Here is a 21,358-nt window from a genome sequence, read left to right on the forward strand (position 1 = left end):
GACTAATACAAGCGAATTGATTCCAGCTTTTGCTACAACCAACTATCAAACTGAGTTAGGTCTAAAGCTAATTAAAGGTGGACCAAAATGTGTGTATGACTAATGGATATGTTTATATGACGGTATAAAAATAGTGGGTCACATAGCTTACGGCTTCATGAGGGATATCATTTATAAGTATTGAGTTTACACAAACTCACTACAACTTTACCGAAAAGCGAGTTTGATATTGCACATACATTTTTACACCAGGAAACTTCACATAGTTTGGATAAGAACTGAGAAGCTTTGTAGTCAGAGTGTTCGAACAAGTTTCAAGCAGCAATTGCATCTGATAACTGGTAGGAGTTATCGACACCCATCCGAGCCACTAGCAGCAAGAAGTCTGATGTCAGTCAAACAATTTCTGAAGTTGATTGAATGCCAATTGATAACATACAAAGGCACTGACGACCTACACCTGGATTTCTTTAAGGATAAATGTGAATAGGATAAGAATTTCATGCGTAATTTATACCTAATCCTCAAACTTCTCAATTTCAAGCAATGGAAAGTAAAAATTCTGGACACAAAATGCCTTAATTGGGATAAGAATATATAAAACGTGATTTGAGAAGTAACATACATGACAACATAATAATACAATATACAACTTAAGTACTCATTAAAGGAACAGTCATTAAACAATCATAAAAATGAACTAAGAGTTTACAAAGTCATCATAAGTAAGCTTGCCAACCAAAGTACATTCGCGATAAATTTGAATAATCTGTAGCTGCACGAACAAGCAAACCAATATGTCCAGCAACATCGAGTTGATCAAGACCACCACTACAGTTACTCGAAGTTTCATTTGAATTGACAACTAAATTCCCACTGACAAGACCTTGAAGTTTACCTTTCACACCAAGTAGGACACGTTCAGCAAGTTGATTGACTGGTTCTAAAAAGAACGATAACAGATTAAAACGCAATAAGCAAAATATTGGATAAGTTTATAGCACTTTACAATTTTGATTGTTATATGAAGTCAACTCATTTACTAAATACAGGTTCGTATGTTGAGTTTTAAGTCACACTGTATGAAAGGTCTGTGATGCTAGCCATTTGGCAAGACTGAAATGGAATAGAGTATGGACTTATTGGTTAAATGTCAAATGCTTTAATCATTACACTCTTATAATGAGCAGTACACTTTATAGGTTTTTTATATGAAATCAAATTATCATTTTCTATAGGTTAATGACGTGAATGAATCTGACTCAGAAAATCATGAAATTTATACTGACTACTATCAATAAAAAATCTCTAATCATACCCCAAGTGACTTAATAATGTAATTCATACTATGACTTATAAGAGCTGTATCTGTTTATATTTGTTTTAATATCTTTCAAAAATCAAACATGATGAAAAGAAATTTTCATAGTAGAAATCATGAGTCAATTGAAGCTAGACAACCATGGAAAATCTGGAAGCACTGGACGGCCGTTTCGTCCTATTATGGGACTCCTCAGCAGTGCACATCCACGATCCCGCCTCGAGAGATTCGAACCCAGGATCTACCAGTCTCGCTCCAGAGCACTTAACCTACAGACCACTGAGCCGGCATTCAACGGTGTCAATGTCTAACTTCAACCAATCCACGAAGTCTGAGCAACCGTTCACCAATTGTCTTCAGTGAGCTGATATCTCTACAACAGACGTGGTTGAACTCCACTGGTCACTGCTTCCCACTAGAACTTTAGGAAATATCTCTTGAAGTCAGTCACTAGTGAGCATATGATGTTCAGTTAATTAGTTTTGAAAGATTAAAAAGTGTAAATGTTTTAACAAAAGTTAGATAATTAAGGAACACTGAGATAAGTAGAAACGACTTTACAACTTATAAATATATAATTTTTAATAGATAAATTAAAGAATTACCAGAATCCAGTAAGCTGAATTATTACTACAAAAGTGATTATTATAGTTTTCACATAATACATTTTGTTAAAATTTCACTTGTCTACACTAGATCTAAAGTCTTATGTTTTTCTAAAAAATTATAATGATTTTCGAAAACAGAGTAACAGAGTAAACTAAATTCAAGATTGAATTTTCATTACAAATCATATAAATACTGGTCTAGGCATAACTATGACGAAGGTTATGGATGATCAGTTTCTCTTGGCATTAAGTAAACGTCAGTGTTATATAACAACATTATTGCATGAGTCAATTTAATATTTCATGAATATTAGGTTCATATTTATCATTACTGATTACATCTGCCTGAGTTTTGAACAGAAATCACTTGTTAAACTAATTCCCAACTAGAATACATTAATGAATTACTAGGTTGAGAATATAGGAGTAGCTCCATTCTAAAACATATATAAAGGCGACATGAAACAACTAATGCTAAGTAACACTTATAATAATGTAATAAAGTAATAATATTGTATTTTTTTTGAAAACTATTTGATTGAAATCCAAATTTTCCACTGTGAATTACATTTGAAACCTAAGGTTGTGTAGAAAATTGATACAACTATAAAGCATCACAAGTGTCAATATTAAGTCACCTATTTGTATAATATACATCATAATAAATAGCACAAAATGAAGAATACTTGCGAAAAACAAGTAGAATTCTAGAAAAACGTAAATGTAAAAAGAGTTCAGCCATCATAGACTTTTCACTGAGAAATACATTCACAAGATTTTCATGAGAATGAACACAACTAAAGTTATTGTTTAATATCAGTTTGTTCAACATCAAATAATCATGAAGTATTCTAGTCAAGCAAATGATACACAATGTTTCGACAACTAAATAATACTCATGTTCTGAAAGTCTCAAAGTGACAGTTTGATGTGTTGATAACTTGATGTAAAGGTTGCTGAAAACATGACTGAACAAATTTTTATTCAAAAGTACCTCATCAGACATAAACTGAAGCTTTTAGGGAAAACCATGCGCTGCTGTTAATTACAGACATAGATCACAAAATTATCAGTTAATTGTAACCATAGTAAAAGTAAACCATGTACCAGAGATGATTTAAGAATAATAGACCTCGTGAATGTAATGCGATATGTTAAGTCTAGTGCTCTCAATGTAAAACGTTAAACTTTATCACTCAAATAAAAACATAGGAGAAAACGATGAGAGTTAAAGGGATGCTATATAATTAATTATCATAACCTCTACACATAGTAGACACTTTTTAACATACTGATCCTTGAACTTAAAAGCGTACACAATTTTGATTGAAATATTTGCACTTCTATTATTTTGTCTACTCATTAGTAGTGTGTAGCGTCACACCTAATATTCACCTAGAGTTCGTATGAAAACTATTCTTAACTGAGATAGTCTCATGTGAATCTGTTCCTTATCAGCGTACATATAAATATACATAACTAGGAGTAAAACTGGAATAGAAACGAATAAAAAGTCTTAAGATCATATATTTTTATGCAAATGATTATTCTTTTTCTGGTGGTTGACTGGATTATGAAGACCTCCACATCGGTGGGAAAGCACGGAATGGACATCTCACAATCAATTAGAAGATTTGGACTTCGCAGATCACCTATCCCTCCTATCTCGTACACATGAACAGATACAGAAGAAGACAACAAATATAGCAGTAGCCTCTGCATCAATAGGCCTCAATATACACAAAGGTAAAAGCAAGATTCTCAAATACAACACGGAGAACATCAACCCAATCACACTTGATGGCGAAACTCAGGAAGATGTGGAATCTTTCATGTACCTCGAAAGTATCATTGATGAACAAGGAGGATCTGATGCAGATGTAAAGGCGAGGATTGGTAAAGCAAGGAATGCGTTCCCACAGTCGAAGAACATATGGAACTCAAAAGAACAATCAACCAATATCACAGTTAGAATCTTCAATACGAACGTCAAGACAGTTCTACTGTATGGGGCTGAAACTTCCAGGACTACTAAGACCATAATAAAAAATGTACAAATATTTATAAAGTTGTCTACTCAAGATACTTAACGTCCCTTAACCGGAAACCATCAGCAACAATCTATTGTGGAAATGATAAGTTTTACTGATTGTATGCTATAATCGGATCTTAAGTTAGTCTCGTAACCCCTAAGCTAAAACTACACAGCGACTTGAACACGAGAGAAAAGGTGCAAAGTATACGAGAAGCACTTTACTCCAAAGATTCATTAATGTACAGAAAATATAGGATTTTTATAGTATTTTAGAAGTCCTTGGGTTTTCCAGAAAATTCTAGAATATTACTAAACATAGTGGCAGTGTAGTAATTAGCCAATCATAACTTCTAGATGTAACTTTTTATTTTCTCGATATTTCTAGCAAAACTTCTAATCAAACGCTGATTAGATAAAATGCTTCTTAATGTTTTCTGAGCTTGTCATGTCTATTGTTAGAAATTTTCAGGATCGCCCCAATAGGAGGAGAACAAACCAGCTTCCAACTGAAGAGGAAATTAGGGAAAAACGTTGGAAGTGGATAGGACATACATTACGGAAATCACCAAACTGCATCACGAGGCAAGCCTTAATATGGAATTGTGAAGGGAAATGGAAAAGAGGAAGGCCAAAGAACACTATATACTGAATAACATTGGTTTGAATATAATCCAAAAAGATACAGAATTTCAACAACAATAACGAAAAAAATGGATAAAACATATAACAAATGAAAACAAAACAATATTCAATGTTATTTTGTGTATATAATTACCATTTTCACTAATCATATTAGTATTATATAACTGTTGGTTACTAGGAAAGATGAGACTATTTTCATTTGGCTGTAATGTATTCATTTTGAAATTTTCTTTATTAGTATTCCTATAGTGATCATTAAAAAAGTGACTTGATGATTTAGACTTGTCTAGTGTATTAATTTCAGCTCGTTTAGCTTCGAGAGCATATAGTTGAGCTGGTGATAATGACCAAGAATATAATGGGTCAAAAAGAAGAACCTGAATACCAAAAAAAGCAAAAAAGAATTGACAATGATTCGTGAAATTCACGTGGGGATAAAATTGTTTTTTTTTAAAAAAAATACTATACTGTTAACAGAAAAGGATCATATAAACAAAACCAATACAGTAATGATGATATTCAATTAGTTGAATTCTAATTGTTATTTACTAAAATTATTACGATTAATCCTGTTACTGAAATCCGTGCAGTTTTCTGTACTGGCATTTTTTTTAAAGACCATGAGTGTACTATCGGTAATACCAATCATTGGGTTCTAACAACAAAATAAATATATTGTTGACAGGGATAATATAAATCTCGTTTTATGTTTACACCTACAAAAATGTTATTTATTTTCATCGAAACCATGAACCGATCAATGTTAGACAACCATTAAAAACTTAGGAGTAAGGGATGATCATTTTCTCCTAGTACGGGACTCCTCAGAAGTGTACATACACGATTTCAAACGCAGGAACCGAATTGGGGCTTATCCTTTCTTACCGTTGATATTTGGCATTAAATTCGACCAAACTCATCAAACAGACTGATACCTATTGTAGTGTTTATAATGGATAACGTCTTAGAGCTTAAACAGGTAAAGAACAGGTAGGAATTTCAATGAGAACACTGAAAGTAAGATGCAGGTACAATAATCTAATAAGTTTCAAATGAGGCGGAAGACACACCATTATATGCTCAATTTCTACACATAAATAATAGTTTTAACGTATTATTCAGTCAGAAATTTAAAGCTTTGCCATACACTCAGTTGAGATTTAAGGACTACTACTGTCACATCTACGTGAGTTAGACCATAATGAAGGCTACAGTTAAATGATGCAATAAATTACTTAGTCGTGAAAAATATTAATTAAACCTAACTATGATGTACAGAATACTTAAAAAATAAAAACAATTCATTTTTTTTCAGAGGGAATATATATATATATATATAAACAAGTGTGTGAATGAAGTTTCAATCTGTTATAATGCGAAATATAGCGTAGGGTATTGCGATAGGACTACGCGAAATTCTACCGATTGACCAAATTCAGATATCCTAGTTCGACCCCAATACTGTTCCCCAACTCCAATAAATCAGAACACAGCCGTTAAATGAGAATTGTTTATGGGGTCAGCAGCAGAACAAAAATGGTTTACAGACAAGGCATATTTATACAGTTACGATGACTATTAACAGTAACCAATGGAAAGGAAGGACACGTGAAGGTTATAATTAGGACGACTCAAAATTGACCAATAGGGAAACGACACATGAAAGTCATAGTTAGGACACTGTAAATAATGGCCAATAGGAAATAACATGCGAATTATGTGAAGAGTCTGAAAACATACCATTTTACATTCGAGATAATTTTTGGGATATTCTTGTGAATATCCTAACACCTCCCCTTGGAAAAAATTAATAGCGACGCAATCGTGGGTTTACCTGAAAGTTCTTTGGTTTTCTTCGTTTGCGCTTTGACCTCCTTCGAGGTAACGACGAAGAACCTGAAGAATGTTCTGCTTGGTTAGACGACTCAGTTGCCTCCGTTGTAGGCATCGGCGGAAGTTGAAAAGTATCTAGCAGTAAGTCGAGGGGAACCCGGTTAATAATTCCAACTTTTTCTTTGGCATCTCTTGTCCGTAGTTGATTATGATGCCTGGTCCAGATTTCTTGGTTTACTCTGACCTCATACATGACCTTCCCCTGTCTCTTTGCGACTTCACCCTCTATCCATCTATCATACCCATGTCTATAGTCCCGAACATACACTTTCGCACCAACTTTGTAGGGAATTCTAGTGTTCTGCATTCGAGGATTCTGCCGGGTTACTCGCCTGGGTGCCATCGCACTATGGACTGTTCGTAGCCTCCAACCAGGCTGGAGGAGTTCGATGAATCGATTTTGGAGGTCTGCAGCATGCTGTTGTGTAGTAGCAGGAGTTTTTACTTGATTACAGATAGTGCTGATAGGAAGATTGGCAAGACCAAGTTCTTCGAACCAATCTAAACCCAGAAGGTTGAGAGGAGATTTGGTGATGTAGCACGTTCCGTTGAAGGTTGTATCTCTGAACGAAATACAGCAATTAAGTTCACCATGAAGGCGGAGATGACCACCACATGCACTAACGGCTGTCTGCGAAGATGGTTTGATGGGAGGTTGACCCAAGGTTCGCCAAGTTTCTTTCGACAGAATAGTGATATCTGATGCAGTGTCCAACTGCAATCGAACTGGCTGACCATTGATTGAGAGGGTTAGAAATTTGCGTCGCGTGGCGGCATGGGTGTGGAAGACTGCTGCTAAACTTCCTGATGAGGGAACTGGCTTTTTAGGATAACGATGCTGCGTCTGTTCATTTCGACGGCTATTGGGTCGATGGGATTGACAAAAACCGCTTTTGTGACCAACTTTATGACAGCGATCGCACAGCTGCTGTTTGAATGGACAAAATTTCACATAATGCCAGGCTCCACAGTGCCAACATGGAGAGGGGGGCTTCTTGTGAACCGGTCTGGAGTGATTAGAGAAAGAAGGAGCATTGGCTTTCGTAGGACCACAGGTTGTTGATCTCGGAGATTTGTTCTGACGTTGGACAGCGTGAACTTCGCAACCACCCTGGCCCCCAGATTGGACCAAAGTGGTGTCACGCTGCAGGTTGACAATGCGTTGATACTCGTCGGCGATTGCATTAAGTGTCAGCGTAGGGTCTTGTTCAAGGCGGTTCAGCAATCGAGTTCTGATGTCGGAGAATTTGGGTGACTGAAGACTACATATGAATACGAGGGATTTGAATTGGTCGTCGGTAAGGGATTTGAGCTTGAACCGTTCGCACTCACGGTTGACAATGCCAACATGGGTTAAGAAGTCATCGGACTCGTTCATGACCAGTTTTAAACAGCGATAACGCGTATTGAAAAGTGAATGATGGTCACCAAAAAGTTGACTGAGAGTTTGAACAGTGGCATCGAAGGAACGGTCTCGTGGGTTCTGCGGTAGAATGTAGTTGCAATACTTATCAAGCTCTGATGGACCAAGTTTTCGAAGGAGAAGACGCACCTCCCACGAATCATCTCTGTCAGCAAGGTCGACTTTAAAAAGATCTTCATAACGTCTGAACCAGGTATCAAATGTAATATTGGCATCAGGATCATAAAGAAACTCTGAAATACCACTAGTAATACCGTCGACTGATTGAGGGATTGTTGGTGTACATGAGACTCGAGAAGAGATCTGCGTCTGAGTAAGCATCTCCATCAGCTTCAGCTGTTGCTTGAACAATTCTTCTAATTTAACTGGATCCATAGCTAGTCAGCAACTTGTTTGCAAAATCTCCGTCGCCAAATTGTTATAATGCGAAATATAGCGTAGGGTATTGCGATAGGACTACGCGAAATTCTACCGATTGACCAAATTCAGATATCCTAGTTCGACCCCAATACTGTTCCCCAACTCCAATAAATCAGAACACAGCCGTTAAATGAGAATTGTTTATGGGGTCAGCAGCAGAACAAAAATGGTTTACAGACAAGGCATATTTATACAGTTACGATGACTATTAACAGTAACCAATGGAAAGGAAGGACACGTGAAGGTTATAATTAGGACGACTCAAAATTGACCAATAGGGAAACGACACATGAAAGTCATAGTTAGGACACTGTAAATAATGGCCAATAGGAAATAACATGCGAATTATGTGAAGAGTCTGAAAACATACCATTTTACATTCGAGATAATTTTTGGGATATTCTTGTGAATATCCTAACACAATCTTTGAGAACAATAAGAATTACGAAACAACTCACCTGCAATAAAGTCAGAATAACATCAGATCCATTTCGAAGCTCTCGTAATACGGTTTCAGCAGCTGGAATAAATCCTGTCTGTAAACCTAATGGGCCTAAAGCGTGAACAAGGTCACGAGTTAACCGAAAAGGAACCATTTCTGGAGTTGGTAAAAGTCGACCCTGGGTAAAAGATTCAATAAAAAAGATAATGAAATATTTTGAAAACAAAAAAAATTATCTGGTCAATTTTATTTACATAAGGAATTTTTTCAAAAGAATAGATTTTACACGATGAACGCTTCTAGTAATTGAAATTGTTAAGGTTTATTCCATTAGTTGAAGTCCAGTATTAAAAAGACTGGTTTTCTCTTTATCCCTAAAGGTGAATTCTGAAGGTATAAACACGAACATTAAAAAAAGTAGTAATTGGTTTGAGTGTCATCGAGATATTTGCTTGATATGTATAGATGGTCACCTAAATATATAAAGATATAGCATGTTGAAAAACAAATTATCTTTCGCTATTATTACTTTAGAACCTGAATATAAACTAATGCCAGTGTAATTACGAGAATTCATTCTTACTGAAAGGGTAACCACTGAACAAATTTTTGACTTTTTACATTCACCTGAAAACAATAACAAGTGGTGATATCATTTTATAATTCTTGATATTATTGAGTTACAGGTTTGAGGAGTGTAAAGAAGGAAGTTGTGTAGGATTACTCATTAATGTGGGGATGGTTGTGATTATACCACAATTGGTTCGACATTATTTGCAATTTTAGTGTTAAAATTGCTATTAATGATAACTATTGACACATAGATTAAAGAGTACAGAAGTAGTCAAAACTTGGGAAACAGTTTTTAAACGTAAATGAAAACAGTTTACCAAATAGACGAAGTCATATTACAATGTTAAAGCCTACATTATTGTACTATTTCAAGAGTGTTTATAATGGTATTATTAAGTGAATCGTAGAGATTAGCTCAAATAAACAAAGTATTTCGTCATGAACTTATATCGAATAAAAAAAAAACATCGAAACTGAAGAACCATCATACCGATATATATATATATATATATATATATATATATATATATATATATATATATATATATAATCGGAAATACCGAAAAAAATTTTTAAGAAAATAGATCACACCATTATCATCCTAATTCTTTTATCAAATTTCAAGATTCATAAATTTTCAATGACTGAAATAAAATCCAACCTTTCTCCCTTTTTACTGTAAACAAACTATGTAGTTCACAAAAAGTTTTAATAGACATAACGGAAAAGAATAGAAAGTTGTAAAAAATGCAAAACAATAACACCATTAATAACAATTAAATTGTTTATGAAACAATTAACAAACAATAAATGTGTTACAATCTTACTTGGTCGAAAGCCACACCAAGATCAATGTGAATAATTTCACCGGTAGATTTATGTAATAATAAATTATGGGGATGCCTATCGCCTAATCCAACAAGATAACCAACTACACTAGTCACAGCGATCGATCTAATATAGGCCATTCGAGAGACGAACCAATTTTTCGGATTAGGAAATTGTTCCAAAAAGAAATAGGCAAGTACTGGTCTAGTGATAATTTAAAGAGAAAAAGAACATAACAGTGAAACAAAATAAACAAATTAGATATTTGAAACAATATCAAATACTTGACTAAAATATATGTATATATATATTCGAATAGTTATGGGGTTTTACATTTAGAAACAAAGGCATTATGAGTATGCTAGAAAAAAAGTTGATTGTGATAAAGTGGCGGAATCCAGACATGCCTGGATTCACATGTCTCAAAGTTAAGCACCAAATGACAGATCGTAAGAATAGGAGATATTTATGAATTAATAGTATTCGACCGTAGGTGTCTTCGAAGGCATTTCTTGAGTATTTTGAGACCACCGAGTAAGTAATCCATGGGTTAAGAATTAAGTACATGGCAAAGATGGTAAATCAAATGAAAGGGTAGTAAATTTTCACCAACTGAGGTGATTCGGACATGTGTTACATAAGATCGACCATCACCTATCTCGTAAAAGATGTTGTCTTGTATAGGAGTAGGCTAGAAGAAGGCTATGGGCTGCCAAGTCAAAATATGGCACTAGTTCATGAAGTCATTGAAGAATTGAACGGAGGCCATACTAATTGGTTTAGACTATCTGGCTGAGGTCCGTTTGATTGTCGTAACCAGTAGATGGAGACTCTGGGTGACATGAATCGAAATCGTCTGTAATGGCATAAGTGCATCTACGCATTGTCTTCCTCCAGATTTTAAGCTTCTGAATTCCTTATCAGTTTTCTATTTCACTAATTTATATTTTCTTCTTGAATCGTATCTTCCATAACTAATCTTTTCTATTACCACTAATACTATTACTATATCTACTAGTTTGGGATTTGCCCTAACGACTTCATCTCGCTATGCTAATAGAATATGACAACTTGGGCCGATGTATATACGTACTAGATTCTACGTTGCGACTGACTGTCGGATGAAGCCGATTGTCCGCTTCGTCAGGTTCGCAGCGAATATATTGTTGTCTAGGTCTGAAAGACGTCAATATATACTAGTGATTCGCGTACTTTTGATCTGCTTTGTCAATTACATCTTTTTAGTTATTCTCAGTCTTCGTGCTCGCATAGCAGGTTGAGTTAGCGTAAAAGCGTATGTAACTATATCTAAATTGGGAGACTGTAAAACAAACCACACTGAATCTTTAAAAATATTATCATTATGGCATTATATCACGAGAGAATTAATTGGTTATATGACATCACAAGTTTACATAAAGAAGACATAAGTCCTCATAAAGCCATTTTTAACGTTGCTTAACAGAATGTTCACAGTCAAGTGATACCTTTCTTTCGGTAGTACAAATAAAAAAGAATAGTTATATATTTCTTTGTCAAAAGAAACAAATCAGAACAGTAGTGAGAAACTCCTGAGTTAAACTACATATTTTGATGCGTGCTACATTGAACAGACTAAAGAAAAAGAGTAATGGGTCTTGTTTATCTTAGTCAGTTAATATCTTATAGACAAACATTTACATAAAATGATTTATGGAAATTTGTAAGGCATATATTAAACATTCGAAGAGTGTGTTACATAAATTACAAATTTTTTTCAGTTATGAAGTTGAAAGTTTGTTTGCTACAATTTAACCATAAATAAACACTTGTGGTGCCGTTCACTCAGTCAAAAAATGACATTAGAAATATGTGAGAAAAAGGTTGTCACAGTAAATGATGCAAAAAAGAAAACCCAAAACAGTATCATCACAACGATAACAGTTAATGAAGAAACAGATATGAAAGAAGATAGACGAAGATACAACTGTAACATTGTTTAGGATTTCGGTCATTGTTCAAAATAAATATGTTTGTAGTGAACGATTATTTTAAATACATCCGTCTCCAACACTAGTCAGCATTGCGCGTCGTGATAATCGGTGTTCAGGCATACATAACATATGGCCTAACCATCTCAGTCAATGAAGATTCACAACCCCATCAACTCATTTACCAACAATTCCTAATACCAGGTATCTAACCTCATTATTACTTATCCAGTAATCCCAGCAGATGCTGATAATATTTCTAATATTTTTAAAACTTACTATATGATCCTTTGTCAAACGGAAGAGTCCTGACAACACAATGTTTAGAAAGAGAATAAAAGTTTAGTGATTGAACCAATTCAACTTAGAGATTTCGGCTTCAACAAAATTATTCTCCTGAACTAAAAATCTTTATCCCTACTTCACAATACAACACAGTAAAGTATGCATCGATACAGGTTTTTAAATATAAATCTGCAGAATATTTGTTTTTGAAAAAGAGAGAGAGAGATTCCATCTTAAAGTTATAATACATACTTCTCTTTATTCGTAAACAATTAAGCAATATGGTGAATACTGTAAGTGTAGAATTCCAATGTTGGTCTGTTAATCAGTAACAACAAAATGTAGAATTATTCAAAATACATAAACCAGTGTATAATAGTAACTGAAAGGATTTATTTTTTAAACAGCAATCTTAAGATATTCAATTGTTTGTTTTTAATAATTTCGAAGCGTACAGAAAGAAAACATTAAGATTTTTATGAATTATGCCTCAAAACTTATATGACTGGCTTGATAGGGCTATTCAAAACATATGTTTGAAGTAACCCATTATATGCTAATAGTACTGCGTACAGTGTACGTTATAATTTAGGGAATAAAAGTAACATATAAGCAACAAATATGCTCGAGAAAAAGAGGGACAGTTTACTTTAATTTTTCACATATTTCATTGAATGCTACTAATTTACGATCAGGAGTTTTATCTTTGACAACTCCCAAACGCTGTTTAGCTTGAATTGGGGGCATATCACGAGGTCTATAGCGTTGGTGAGCACCAGTACGCTCATTGGCTAACCAATCACCTAATGGTACAGTATCTTCACACCATTCTATAACACCGCTACGCTGAGCCATTGGTATAACCTAAAATGTAAATAAAGAGGATGAAAATGGTATGGTTTCTTACAATCGGATTAAAGACACTCAATTATTCGCTTATATAATAAAATATAGTCTAACCTTATATGTGCGTATGCGAATTCCATTATCCATATCCAGCCAGTTAGCACGATATTTAAGTATATTAACTTGAGAAGTTGAAGAGTGTGGTAAGTCAATCTTATTGGATTTTCCATATTTTGTTAAAAGGCAGTTAGCAGCAATGAAGACCTGGAAATGCAAATCAACCAACCAACAACCGGAAATAAATTCATATTGAAATAATGCTCAATACTTTATCGTATGTTATTATATGAATACATAATTGTATTCCACATAAATATGAATATAAATTGGTTCGAATAACAGTTAAGGTCAAAAAGAATTCTTGAATACTGAGTGTGAATGTATAATGTTTAACAAACCTGTTGCATAACTGCATCTTGTCTAGGATCATCTTTACCTTTCACCAACTGCCGATATAATTTCCCATCGGTACCTAAACAACCGATAACTTTTGGCAAATTAATTCCTCCGACAAGACGAAAGTCTGGAGAGAACCCTCCCACACGAATCAAACTAGAATTCGGATATGTCCCTGATCGATCAATAGGAAAAGTACATGTTGGTAGTGCGACAAGCTCTAGCAAACAATCCATAGTACGACTTGAAGAACGTTTTAAACTTGGTGATACCAAACCATACAATTTACAACTATTTGGAAGGGAGATATTACCTGAAGGAAAAAATTGCAATTATGACGATGTATAGACATATATATGTATTACGTGTGAAAGCTGAAAATGCATCGATGAAAACCAAAATGTTTCATCTAACAGAATGGAAAGCCAAATACGTAAATTCTTCACTTGAAACTGTAAAACAACTCTAATTTCCTTATGTAAAATCTCAGCTGAGATTTTACAAACACATTCTTTTTCTTTAATGTCTCACATCAACTCGGTGCCCAAATACTGTGAAACTATTCGATCAAATTTAGACGAAAGTTCTTATAAACTCTAATTTCCTATAATAGGCTTTCAAATACAATTTGACCAAAAAACTTCACGTTTTTAGTATATCTGAATAGTAAAATAAGTGGACGCAGTAATGTACTATTCGTACACTAAACTGCTAATATCTTAAAATAACATTCACAAAAATCAACCTAGTATAGTACTGTGTACGAAACATGTTCACATAAAATAAAAAAGTGTATTTTCACAAGCATCAGTTGACGTTGAGATAAAGAATCACTGCTGATCTTGTATACAGCAGTAGTCTTCTATCTTTTGTTTATTGATTACTTGAAACACTGTAAACAGATATCGTACACGATGTGTATCTATGATGCGTCTGTCTACCGTCACTACTAAGTGGTCCAGAAGCACTAACCATCAAATCATTTTGACATGTATTCAGAAAGGTGATCAGAGATAATACCTTCCGTTTTTTTGATATGTATGATGCTGTGAGTGCTGATAAATAGGCATATTTGGGCGTTTATCATAGTTCAAAATTTATTTTCGATAAAACGTACTTAGGCCACTACTACTAGACCATTCTAGCAGGATGGTGGTTAATCTGTTTATCTTTCAACTACTAGATCGCAGGTTCGAGTTCCGTTTCACTTATTTCGGTTTTTGGAGCTGGACAACATGACTATCCCTCATAAAAAACGGGGCTCATAGTGGAATACACGAATCTATACTTGGTAAATGAGTAACAGATATAAGAACTACCGGATTGTTTGAACATATGTATGACTAGAAAATCTATTAGATTGGGTTTTTTCAGTTTCTCTGGCGTGTACGTTCCTGCAAGTACAAGTAAATATGTACATCCAAGTGTTTATTACACTTTAAAAGTCGTTTTTATTAAAATCTATTTGAATTTATCTTGGAAAAATGTAAACAAACTATATGTGTATTTTCTATCGGTAGAATAAAGCCTATAGGTAATATTTTGTGTTATGTACGAAATGGAACGAATAAGTTATTATAGCTGAAATTACAATCTACGCATTTAGTAAAAAGACGAATATGGCAAAGAAATATTTCTTTTCAAGTAGCTTGCGTTAAAGGTTCTCAATGATCAAATGAAGTTCAGCGCAAGGCTCGGTGAGGCGAAAACAGATAATTTATTGTCAAGTAAGGATAAACTTAGGAGAAACACAAAGTAATCGGAACACGTGCTTTGTCTTAATTATTATCAATAAGGATTGTAATAATCCCAGTAGTGAAATTTTTTTTGACTGAACACATAAACTTTAGAATATTAATGATATGCGTCTAATTTATGAGAAATTGTTCAAGAACATTTATCAACTAGTGTTTTTGCTATTAACTTGGGAATAAAGTTTTTATATGTTACCTGCATTCGTTTTATATTTATCAACATCTGTATTTGCCCAGTCAACATAAGCCTCAGCTAAATATTTCATCTGATATAAAAGTTCTTTGCGTCGGCCAATAGATAATCGGTTATACAGTTGTTGAGCAGCTTGTATACGGCAACTTAGCTCTGTGGATGACTGAAATTTTAAAAAAATCTATAAAAGCCTTAGTCACAAACACAATTTTCTACCCACGATGATGCATGATGTGCGCATATAAGAAGGTTTTTAAGTATTAATAATTTTATTTATAGACTCCTAGGTCAAATTTACATTTCGTAGTAGCTCATTTATGAAGTAAAATTTTGCGTACTGCGTTTCGAGTCACATTATTTGTATAAATATTAGCAGTAGTACGCAGAGACACGAAAAGAAAGGAGACCAAGAAGCCGAACCTGATAAACAAGTGTTTTTTAACCATTAGACAGAAAATCAGTGATCAACTTGGAAAGTGTAGTACTGGTTGAAGTAAATTCAAAGGTAGTTCTTTTGAACATTAAATTTTTGTTGAAAATGAAGTAGTTACACTTTTCTTAAAAAGCAGAAAGCTTATTTCTCAGTTGATAACAATCAGTAAAGCGTTCTATGAATGTACCGTAAACTGAGGCCAACAAAGCAGGATCAATAACCATCTCTGCAGAACTTTGAATTTGGTTTGAATCATTTTATAGCAACGGCTTCAGTAAAGTGTAATAAATTAGAATTTCTTGAATTATTAGTTATTTCGGAGAAATTTTAAACATGAACATTGTATTCACGATTAAACAAATGAAGAGCAACTGGATTACTGCCCAGAGATCCAGATATTAACAATCTTTTCTGTACATCTAATGTATATACTTTGACATGTCGTATAATCTGATAGACTTAATTTCAGGAAACATAAGATATAATTCCTTACTAAATATCATCTAAGTATATCATCAAAGAACCAGAATATAAATTGAAATTAGTTGCAGTACTATAAATTAATTCATTCTTCTCATCTTTTCGTAAACAGTCTTTATTTAATTGATTTGAAACTGTTGTACGTAAATTTGTGCATAAGCTTACAGTGAATATTGAGTAGTTTGTGAGAAAAAAGAATTGAAAATATGGCTTTAACACTTATGTTCAATATAAAAATGAATAGTATGGTTTTAAAGATAAATGATCAAAAAACAATGAAACTATCTCTACTATCTACTATTTATTCTAACTGTATACATGTTACTTCAATGTATTTTGATGAACAAATTGTATACAACATGTCATGAATGGATAAATGAACTAACCTGATTAGGAATTGTTTCAGTAGATGCTTTCAATGAATTTACACGAGTTGAACGTTGACGACTACCATCATTATCATTATTATCATCATCTAACTTAGCATTGACAAGAAATAGTAAAGTAAATGCAGAATGATGAGGATGCCAATCTACCATTCGTTCTATTAGCTAGAATATTTCATTTTTTTTTGAAAAACAAACAATTTAGGTGAATAGGTAAAAAAGAAAACTGCTCATCTAAAAGAAAGTTATTAACAATGTTTATATACTCGTATATTCGGCGATGAACAATTTGTAATGTGGAGAAATGATTACAATTTTTTAAAGTAATTAAAAACAAACAGTGGATAAAAAAAAGTCAAGTATCCAGTGTTTATTAGGTTTTGATGATTTTTGGCATTATGAATAGGTAGAATAAAGACATTACGCTATAAATACCAAGTAACTCAGCTTACAATACATATGATATGACAATGCAATATTATATATAATCAGGAAAAAATGTTACATGGACTCAAAGACGGACTATACTTTATTATTTTGTTTTTTCTTCATCGACAGCGGAAGATAAGCAGCTTCCAGACATAATTTTATAGTTGTAAGACAGATATTTACGATACTCGGTTAACGAAAACAAATTTTGTGAAGTAGGACTCAGACCTCAAACTTGACAGTTAAAGATTGTTATTATTATTATTATTATTATTATTAATAATGGCTTTATTCAATATACAATACAATATAGAATTCTCAGCACGAGTTATTTCAACAAGTTTTTTACCAAAAAAAAAACAGAAAAGGAATGAAAAAGGTTTAAGGAAAACTAAGTTTATACAACTTATCAAATTTGAAACATGCTTAAGAAGACAGGTTATTTACTAGGTCAACTCTAACAGCCTGTTCGTCACAAAGTAAATTTGCTAAGTAAGGTATTACAGAACTTTTATAGACTTGCTTGCGTGTATGGATTTTAATGTATTTACGTCTCGTTCTACCAGAAGATATACAAGAAGAAAGATATGAATGAAGCGGATGGTTAGTATCTGATAAGATAACACCTGCCAAGAGTTTGCAAGACTTAAGATGTCTATCCACAAGCATATTAATAATGACTTCAAAAGATTCACCACATACCTTGCACTCTACGCAAAACAGCAAAGTCTTTTCTCAAAAGCCCAGGAAAGAATAATAGAGAACAATATAGAATAATAGGTAATATGTAGGAATTTACAAATTGTAAGAGTAAATGGTGAGTAATCCCAAAAGCATGCAGCCTCTTTATGTAGTATGTCAAACGGTAAACTTTTTTCGAAAAGAGTAAAACATGAGAAGACCAAGAAAGATCAAAGGAAAAAATGACACCAAGATATTTGACCTTCGACACTGTGTTTATTAAGGAGTCTCCAATGGCACAAGCATTATGGGATCCCAAAATAGAGTGTAGGTTCTGTCCATGTCTCAAGCTAAAATTAACAGCTTGACATTTAGATGGATTGAGTAAGAGACCATTACCAACAGACCACCTTTCAATACGAGATAAAAACTCATTCATTTCTACGGCATGTAAGGAGGTAGAAATCGGCATACATACAGTGAGGTCGTCCGCATATTTTACAAAAGTGTTTTCTGTGGAAGATGGCAGATCATGCAGAAAAAAAGAGAAGAGCAAAGGTGAAAGAACAGCTCCTTGTGGCACACCTACATTAGACAGTAGAGATGTTGAACACTTTCCTTCAAATACAGTGTACTGTTCTCTTCCAGAAAGGTAGGAACATAGCCAATTGGTTATCCAGCTGTCAGTGCCGACGCTGATAAGCTTGTTAAGTAAGAGGTGTCTTGGAATAGAATCAAAAGCAGAAGTAAAGTCCAGGAAAGCGCATCTAACATACTTCTTACCCTTTTCCAACCCGAACACTATATTGTGATGCAGAACAGCAACGGCATCTAATGTGCTTCTTTTGCATTTGTAAGCAAACTGATATGGATCACAGTGCTCGAGTACATTAACTATTAACCCACTAACACCTCATAGTTTAGTACACAAACCACTGAAACACAAAAGCTACTGACCGTTAGTATATCCTGTTTTAATTTCAAATATTCGTGGTTTTTAGATAAAAGCATAGCAACTAGTGAAAAATGTAAAAAAAAATAAGAACTGAAAACAATAAAAAACTCATATCTTAAATCTAACAACACAAAATACTAACTCTATCGAACAACCCACTTTCATTAAAATATTCTGAAAAGAGGAGTCAGCATCACATTTACTGGATAATCGAACGGCTAATTGTGGAACAAGAGGAAGGAATTTATCAGCTCGAATACTTGGTAGACGTTCTGACATAATCTTGTTCATTTTTGAAGCTCTATTTGGAAACTTTGAATTGATGGAAGACAGCCAAAGAGAAATGAAACGAAAAATCTAGTATAAACATTAAAAGAAGATAAGAAGAATAAAAGTTTGGACGTAAAATTTGCCAGTGTAGAAATCAATAAACTAAATGAATAAAAACTTGTCCTGAGTTCATCCAAATAAATGATACAGATAGGAAATTAACATTAACACAACAGAACAAAATTTTGGTGTAAAAATCTCAAAATAGCTTTTATGATTAACCATTTCACAATTAAAGTTGTCGAATTCCGAATTATTGTTTTCGCCTGCCATATGTTATCACAACAAGTGCTTTTCTACCAGTGTCAAAAATATTCGTTTTATCACTCTACGTCCAAGGACACGTAAACACACAATAAATGAATGTTTATCCAATCTTCTTTAATACATTTAGTAAGTTTTTATTTAAAATTGAACCTTCTGTTCTGAATAGGCTAAACGCTATATGACAAAAACGGAAAACTGTCTTCATTCACAATAATCCGTGTTAAAAGTATCCACCCTATGTAGTAAACTGTGTACAGACAAATGATTTGACAGAGGAATAAGTGTAAATTGACCATGATGTTTTCAAGGAAAAGAAATAATTAATAATTGCTTATGAGTAGATTGTTTAAAGCAATAATACCAGAAATGAGTTGTTATTTTTAACCAGTTATTTTCTGGAATAAAACATGTTAGTTATAGTGAATACTACATCAAAGAATATATTTTCGAACAGTAATTGTAATAGTGCAATGCTAACAAGGAAGATAATTAATCATTTTATCTACAAACATTTGGTCGTTTCTAGAATTTTACGTTTAACTAATACATGTTACATTCAAAAATATGCTTATCCAGGTGTTTGATTGTTCTAAAATGTGGAAAAACCCCATGTCACCTAGTAACTACATATTTTAATTTTTCACACTATAGTAAATTTTAAGAAAAATTAAGAAATAATTTAGTAAATTTCCACGAAAAAAAACTTAAAATTGTATTTATTAATTCAACAACTTTACCGATAAATTATGATCATCAGATAGAGATAAACACTGGGCATAAGCATCAATACTGGCTTCTAAAAAATGGTCAGCATCTGTTGTCAATGCAGTTAGTTCATCAATTTCTAGAGCTGACTGACGTTGAAGTAATCGTAATAAACGACTATGAAGAACAACGATGAACAGAGAGGGAGAGAAGGTAAGATAATGAATTTTAACCGATCCAAAATTTAAAGGTAAACTGTTATTTTTATCAAATTAAAAATAATTCTATTTAATTTAAGCACATTTAAAATAGACAGCTTTTAGAATTTTATTTTACTTCACTTGTAAACGAAAAATTCTACGTGAAAACAACGCTGAAACACTTATGTTAATACGTTGTTACGACACAACAATAAATGATTATTGAAATCATGAACCAATCAAAGTTAAACCACTGAAAACCAGAAAGCACTGAAAGACCGTTTCGTCCTAGCATGGAACACCTCAGTAGTGTGCATTCGAGACCCCTCAAGCAGGAATCGAATAAATAACCACACTAGCAACAAAATCGATATTACTTACGATCATGGACAGAGATTGACTTTTCGACATACAAATTCAATAGATAGATGATGAGGGAAGGATAACAGGTATAGTAACTCGTGTACCTATCTACGAGCCACACTCTAAGCGTGTGGGGTTAGTAATACTAGCCGGCTACCCAAACTGAAGTAGGTGGGGTGGGGTTCAGACCTGAGATTTACTGGGTGAGAGTTGAATACCTTAACCACTCAGCTACCTCTGCACTAACAAATTTACAACAAAGAGTTTATACTGTCTGAACAAAAAATGAAGCATTGTATTTTATGAGCACATAAAAATAATAAATTTTGATAAATATCAATAAGGAGAGGGTGTATAAGTTAGTACGAAAATAGAATTACAGTAATGCTGATGATGACGATGATGTAAAAGCAGAGTCAAGACAAAATGAACTCAAAAGT

The 21,358-nt window shown here is 33.6% G+C and overlaps 2 protein-coding genes across 2 annotated transcripts in view; both read right to left on the reverse strand.

The window, feature by feature from the left end:
* Positions 1-719: 719 nt before the first annotated feature.
* The window catches only part of Smp_157820 (putative ataxia telangiectasia mutated (atm)), a gene marked incomplete at both ends in the record, with an annotated part of 101,351 nt that continues 80,712 nt past the window's right edge, over positions 720-21,358 (reverse strand). Inside the window, 10 exons of the mRNA XM_018789461.1 lie at positions 720-943; positions 4,875-4,983; positions 10,185-10,389; positions 13,090-13,304; positions 13,401-13,550; positions 13,745-14,055; positions 15,693-15,852; positions 16,989-17,153; positions 19,213-19,410; positions 20,388-20,532. Of these exons, the coding sequence (XP_018654902.1) occupies positions 720-943; positions 4,875-4,983; positions 10,185-10,389; positions 13,090-13,304; positions 13,401-13,550; positions 13,745-14,055; positions 15,693-15,852; positions 16,989-17,153; positions 19,213-19,410; positions 20,388-20,532 (1,882 nt within the window). The remainder of the gene's footprint in view (positions 944-4,874; positions 4,984-10,184; positions 10,390-13,089; positions 13,305-13,400; positions 13,551-13,744; positions 14,056-15,692; positions 15,853-16,988; positions 17,154-19,212; positions 19,411-20,387; positions 20,533-21,358) is intronic.
* On the reverse strand, positions 8,717-8,938 carry Smp_189130 (hypothetical protein; the record flags this gene model as incomplete). Its single annotated transcript, XM_018789462.1, has 1 exon — positions 8,717-8,938. The coding sequence occupies one exon, from the start codon at positions 8,936-8,938 to the stop codon at positions 8,717-8,719; it is 222 nt and encodes a 73-aa protein (XP_018654903.1).

This window comes from Schistosoma mansoni, chromosome W, assembly GCF_000237925.1.
Source record: "Schistosoma mansoni strain Puerto Rico chromosome W, complete genome".
Lineage (NCBI taxonomy): Eukaryota > Metazoa > Platyhelminthes > Trematoda > Strigeidida > Schistosomatidae > Schistosoma > Schistosoma mansoni.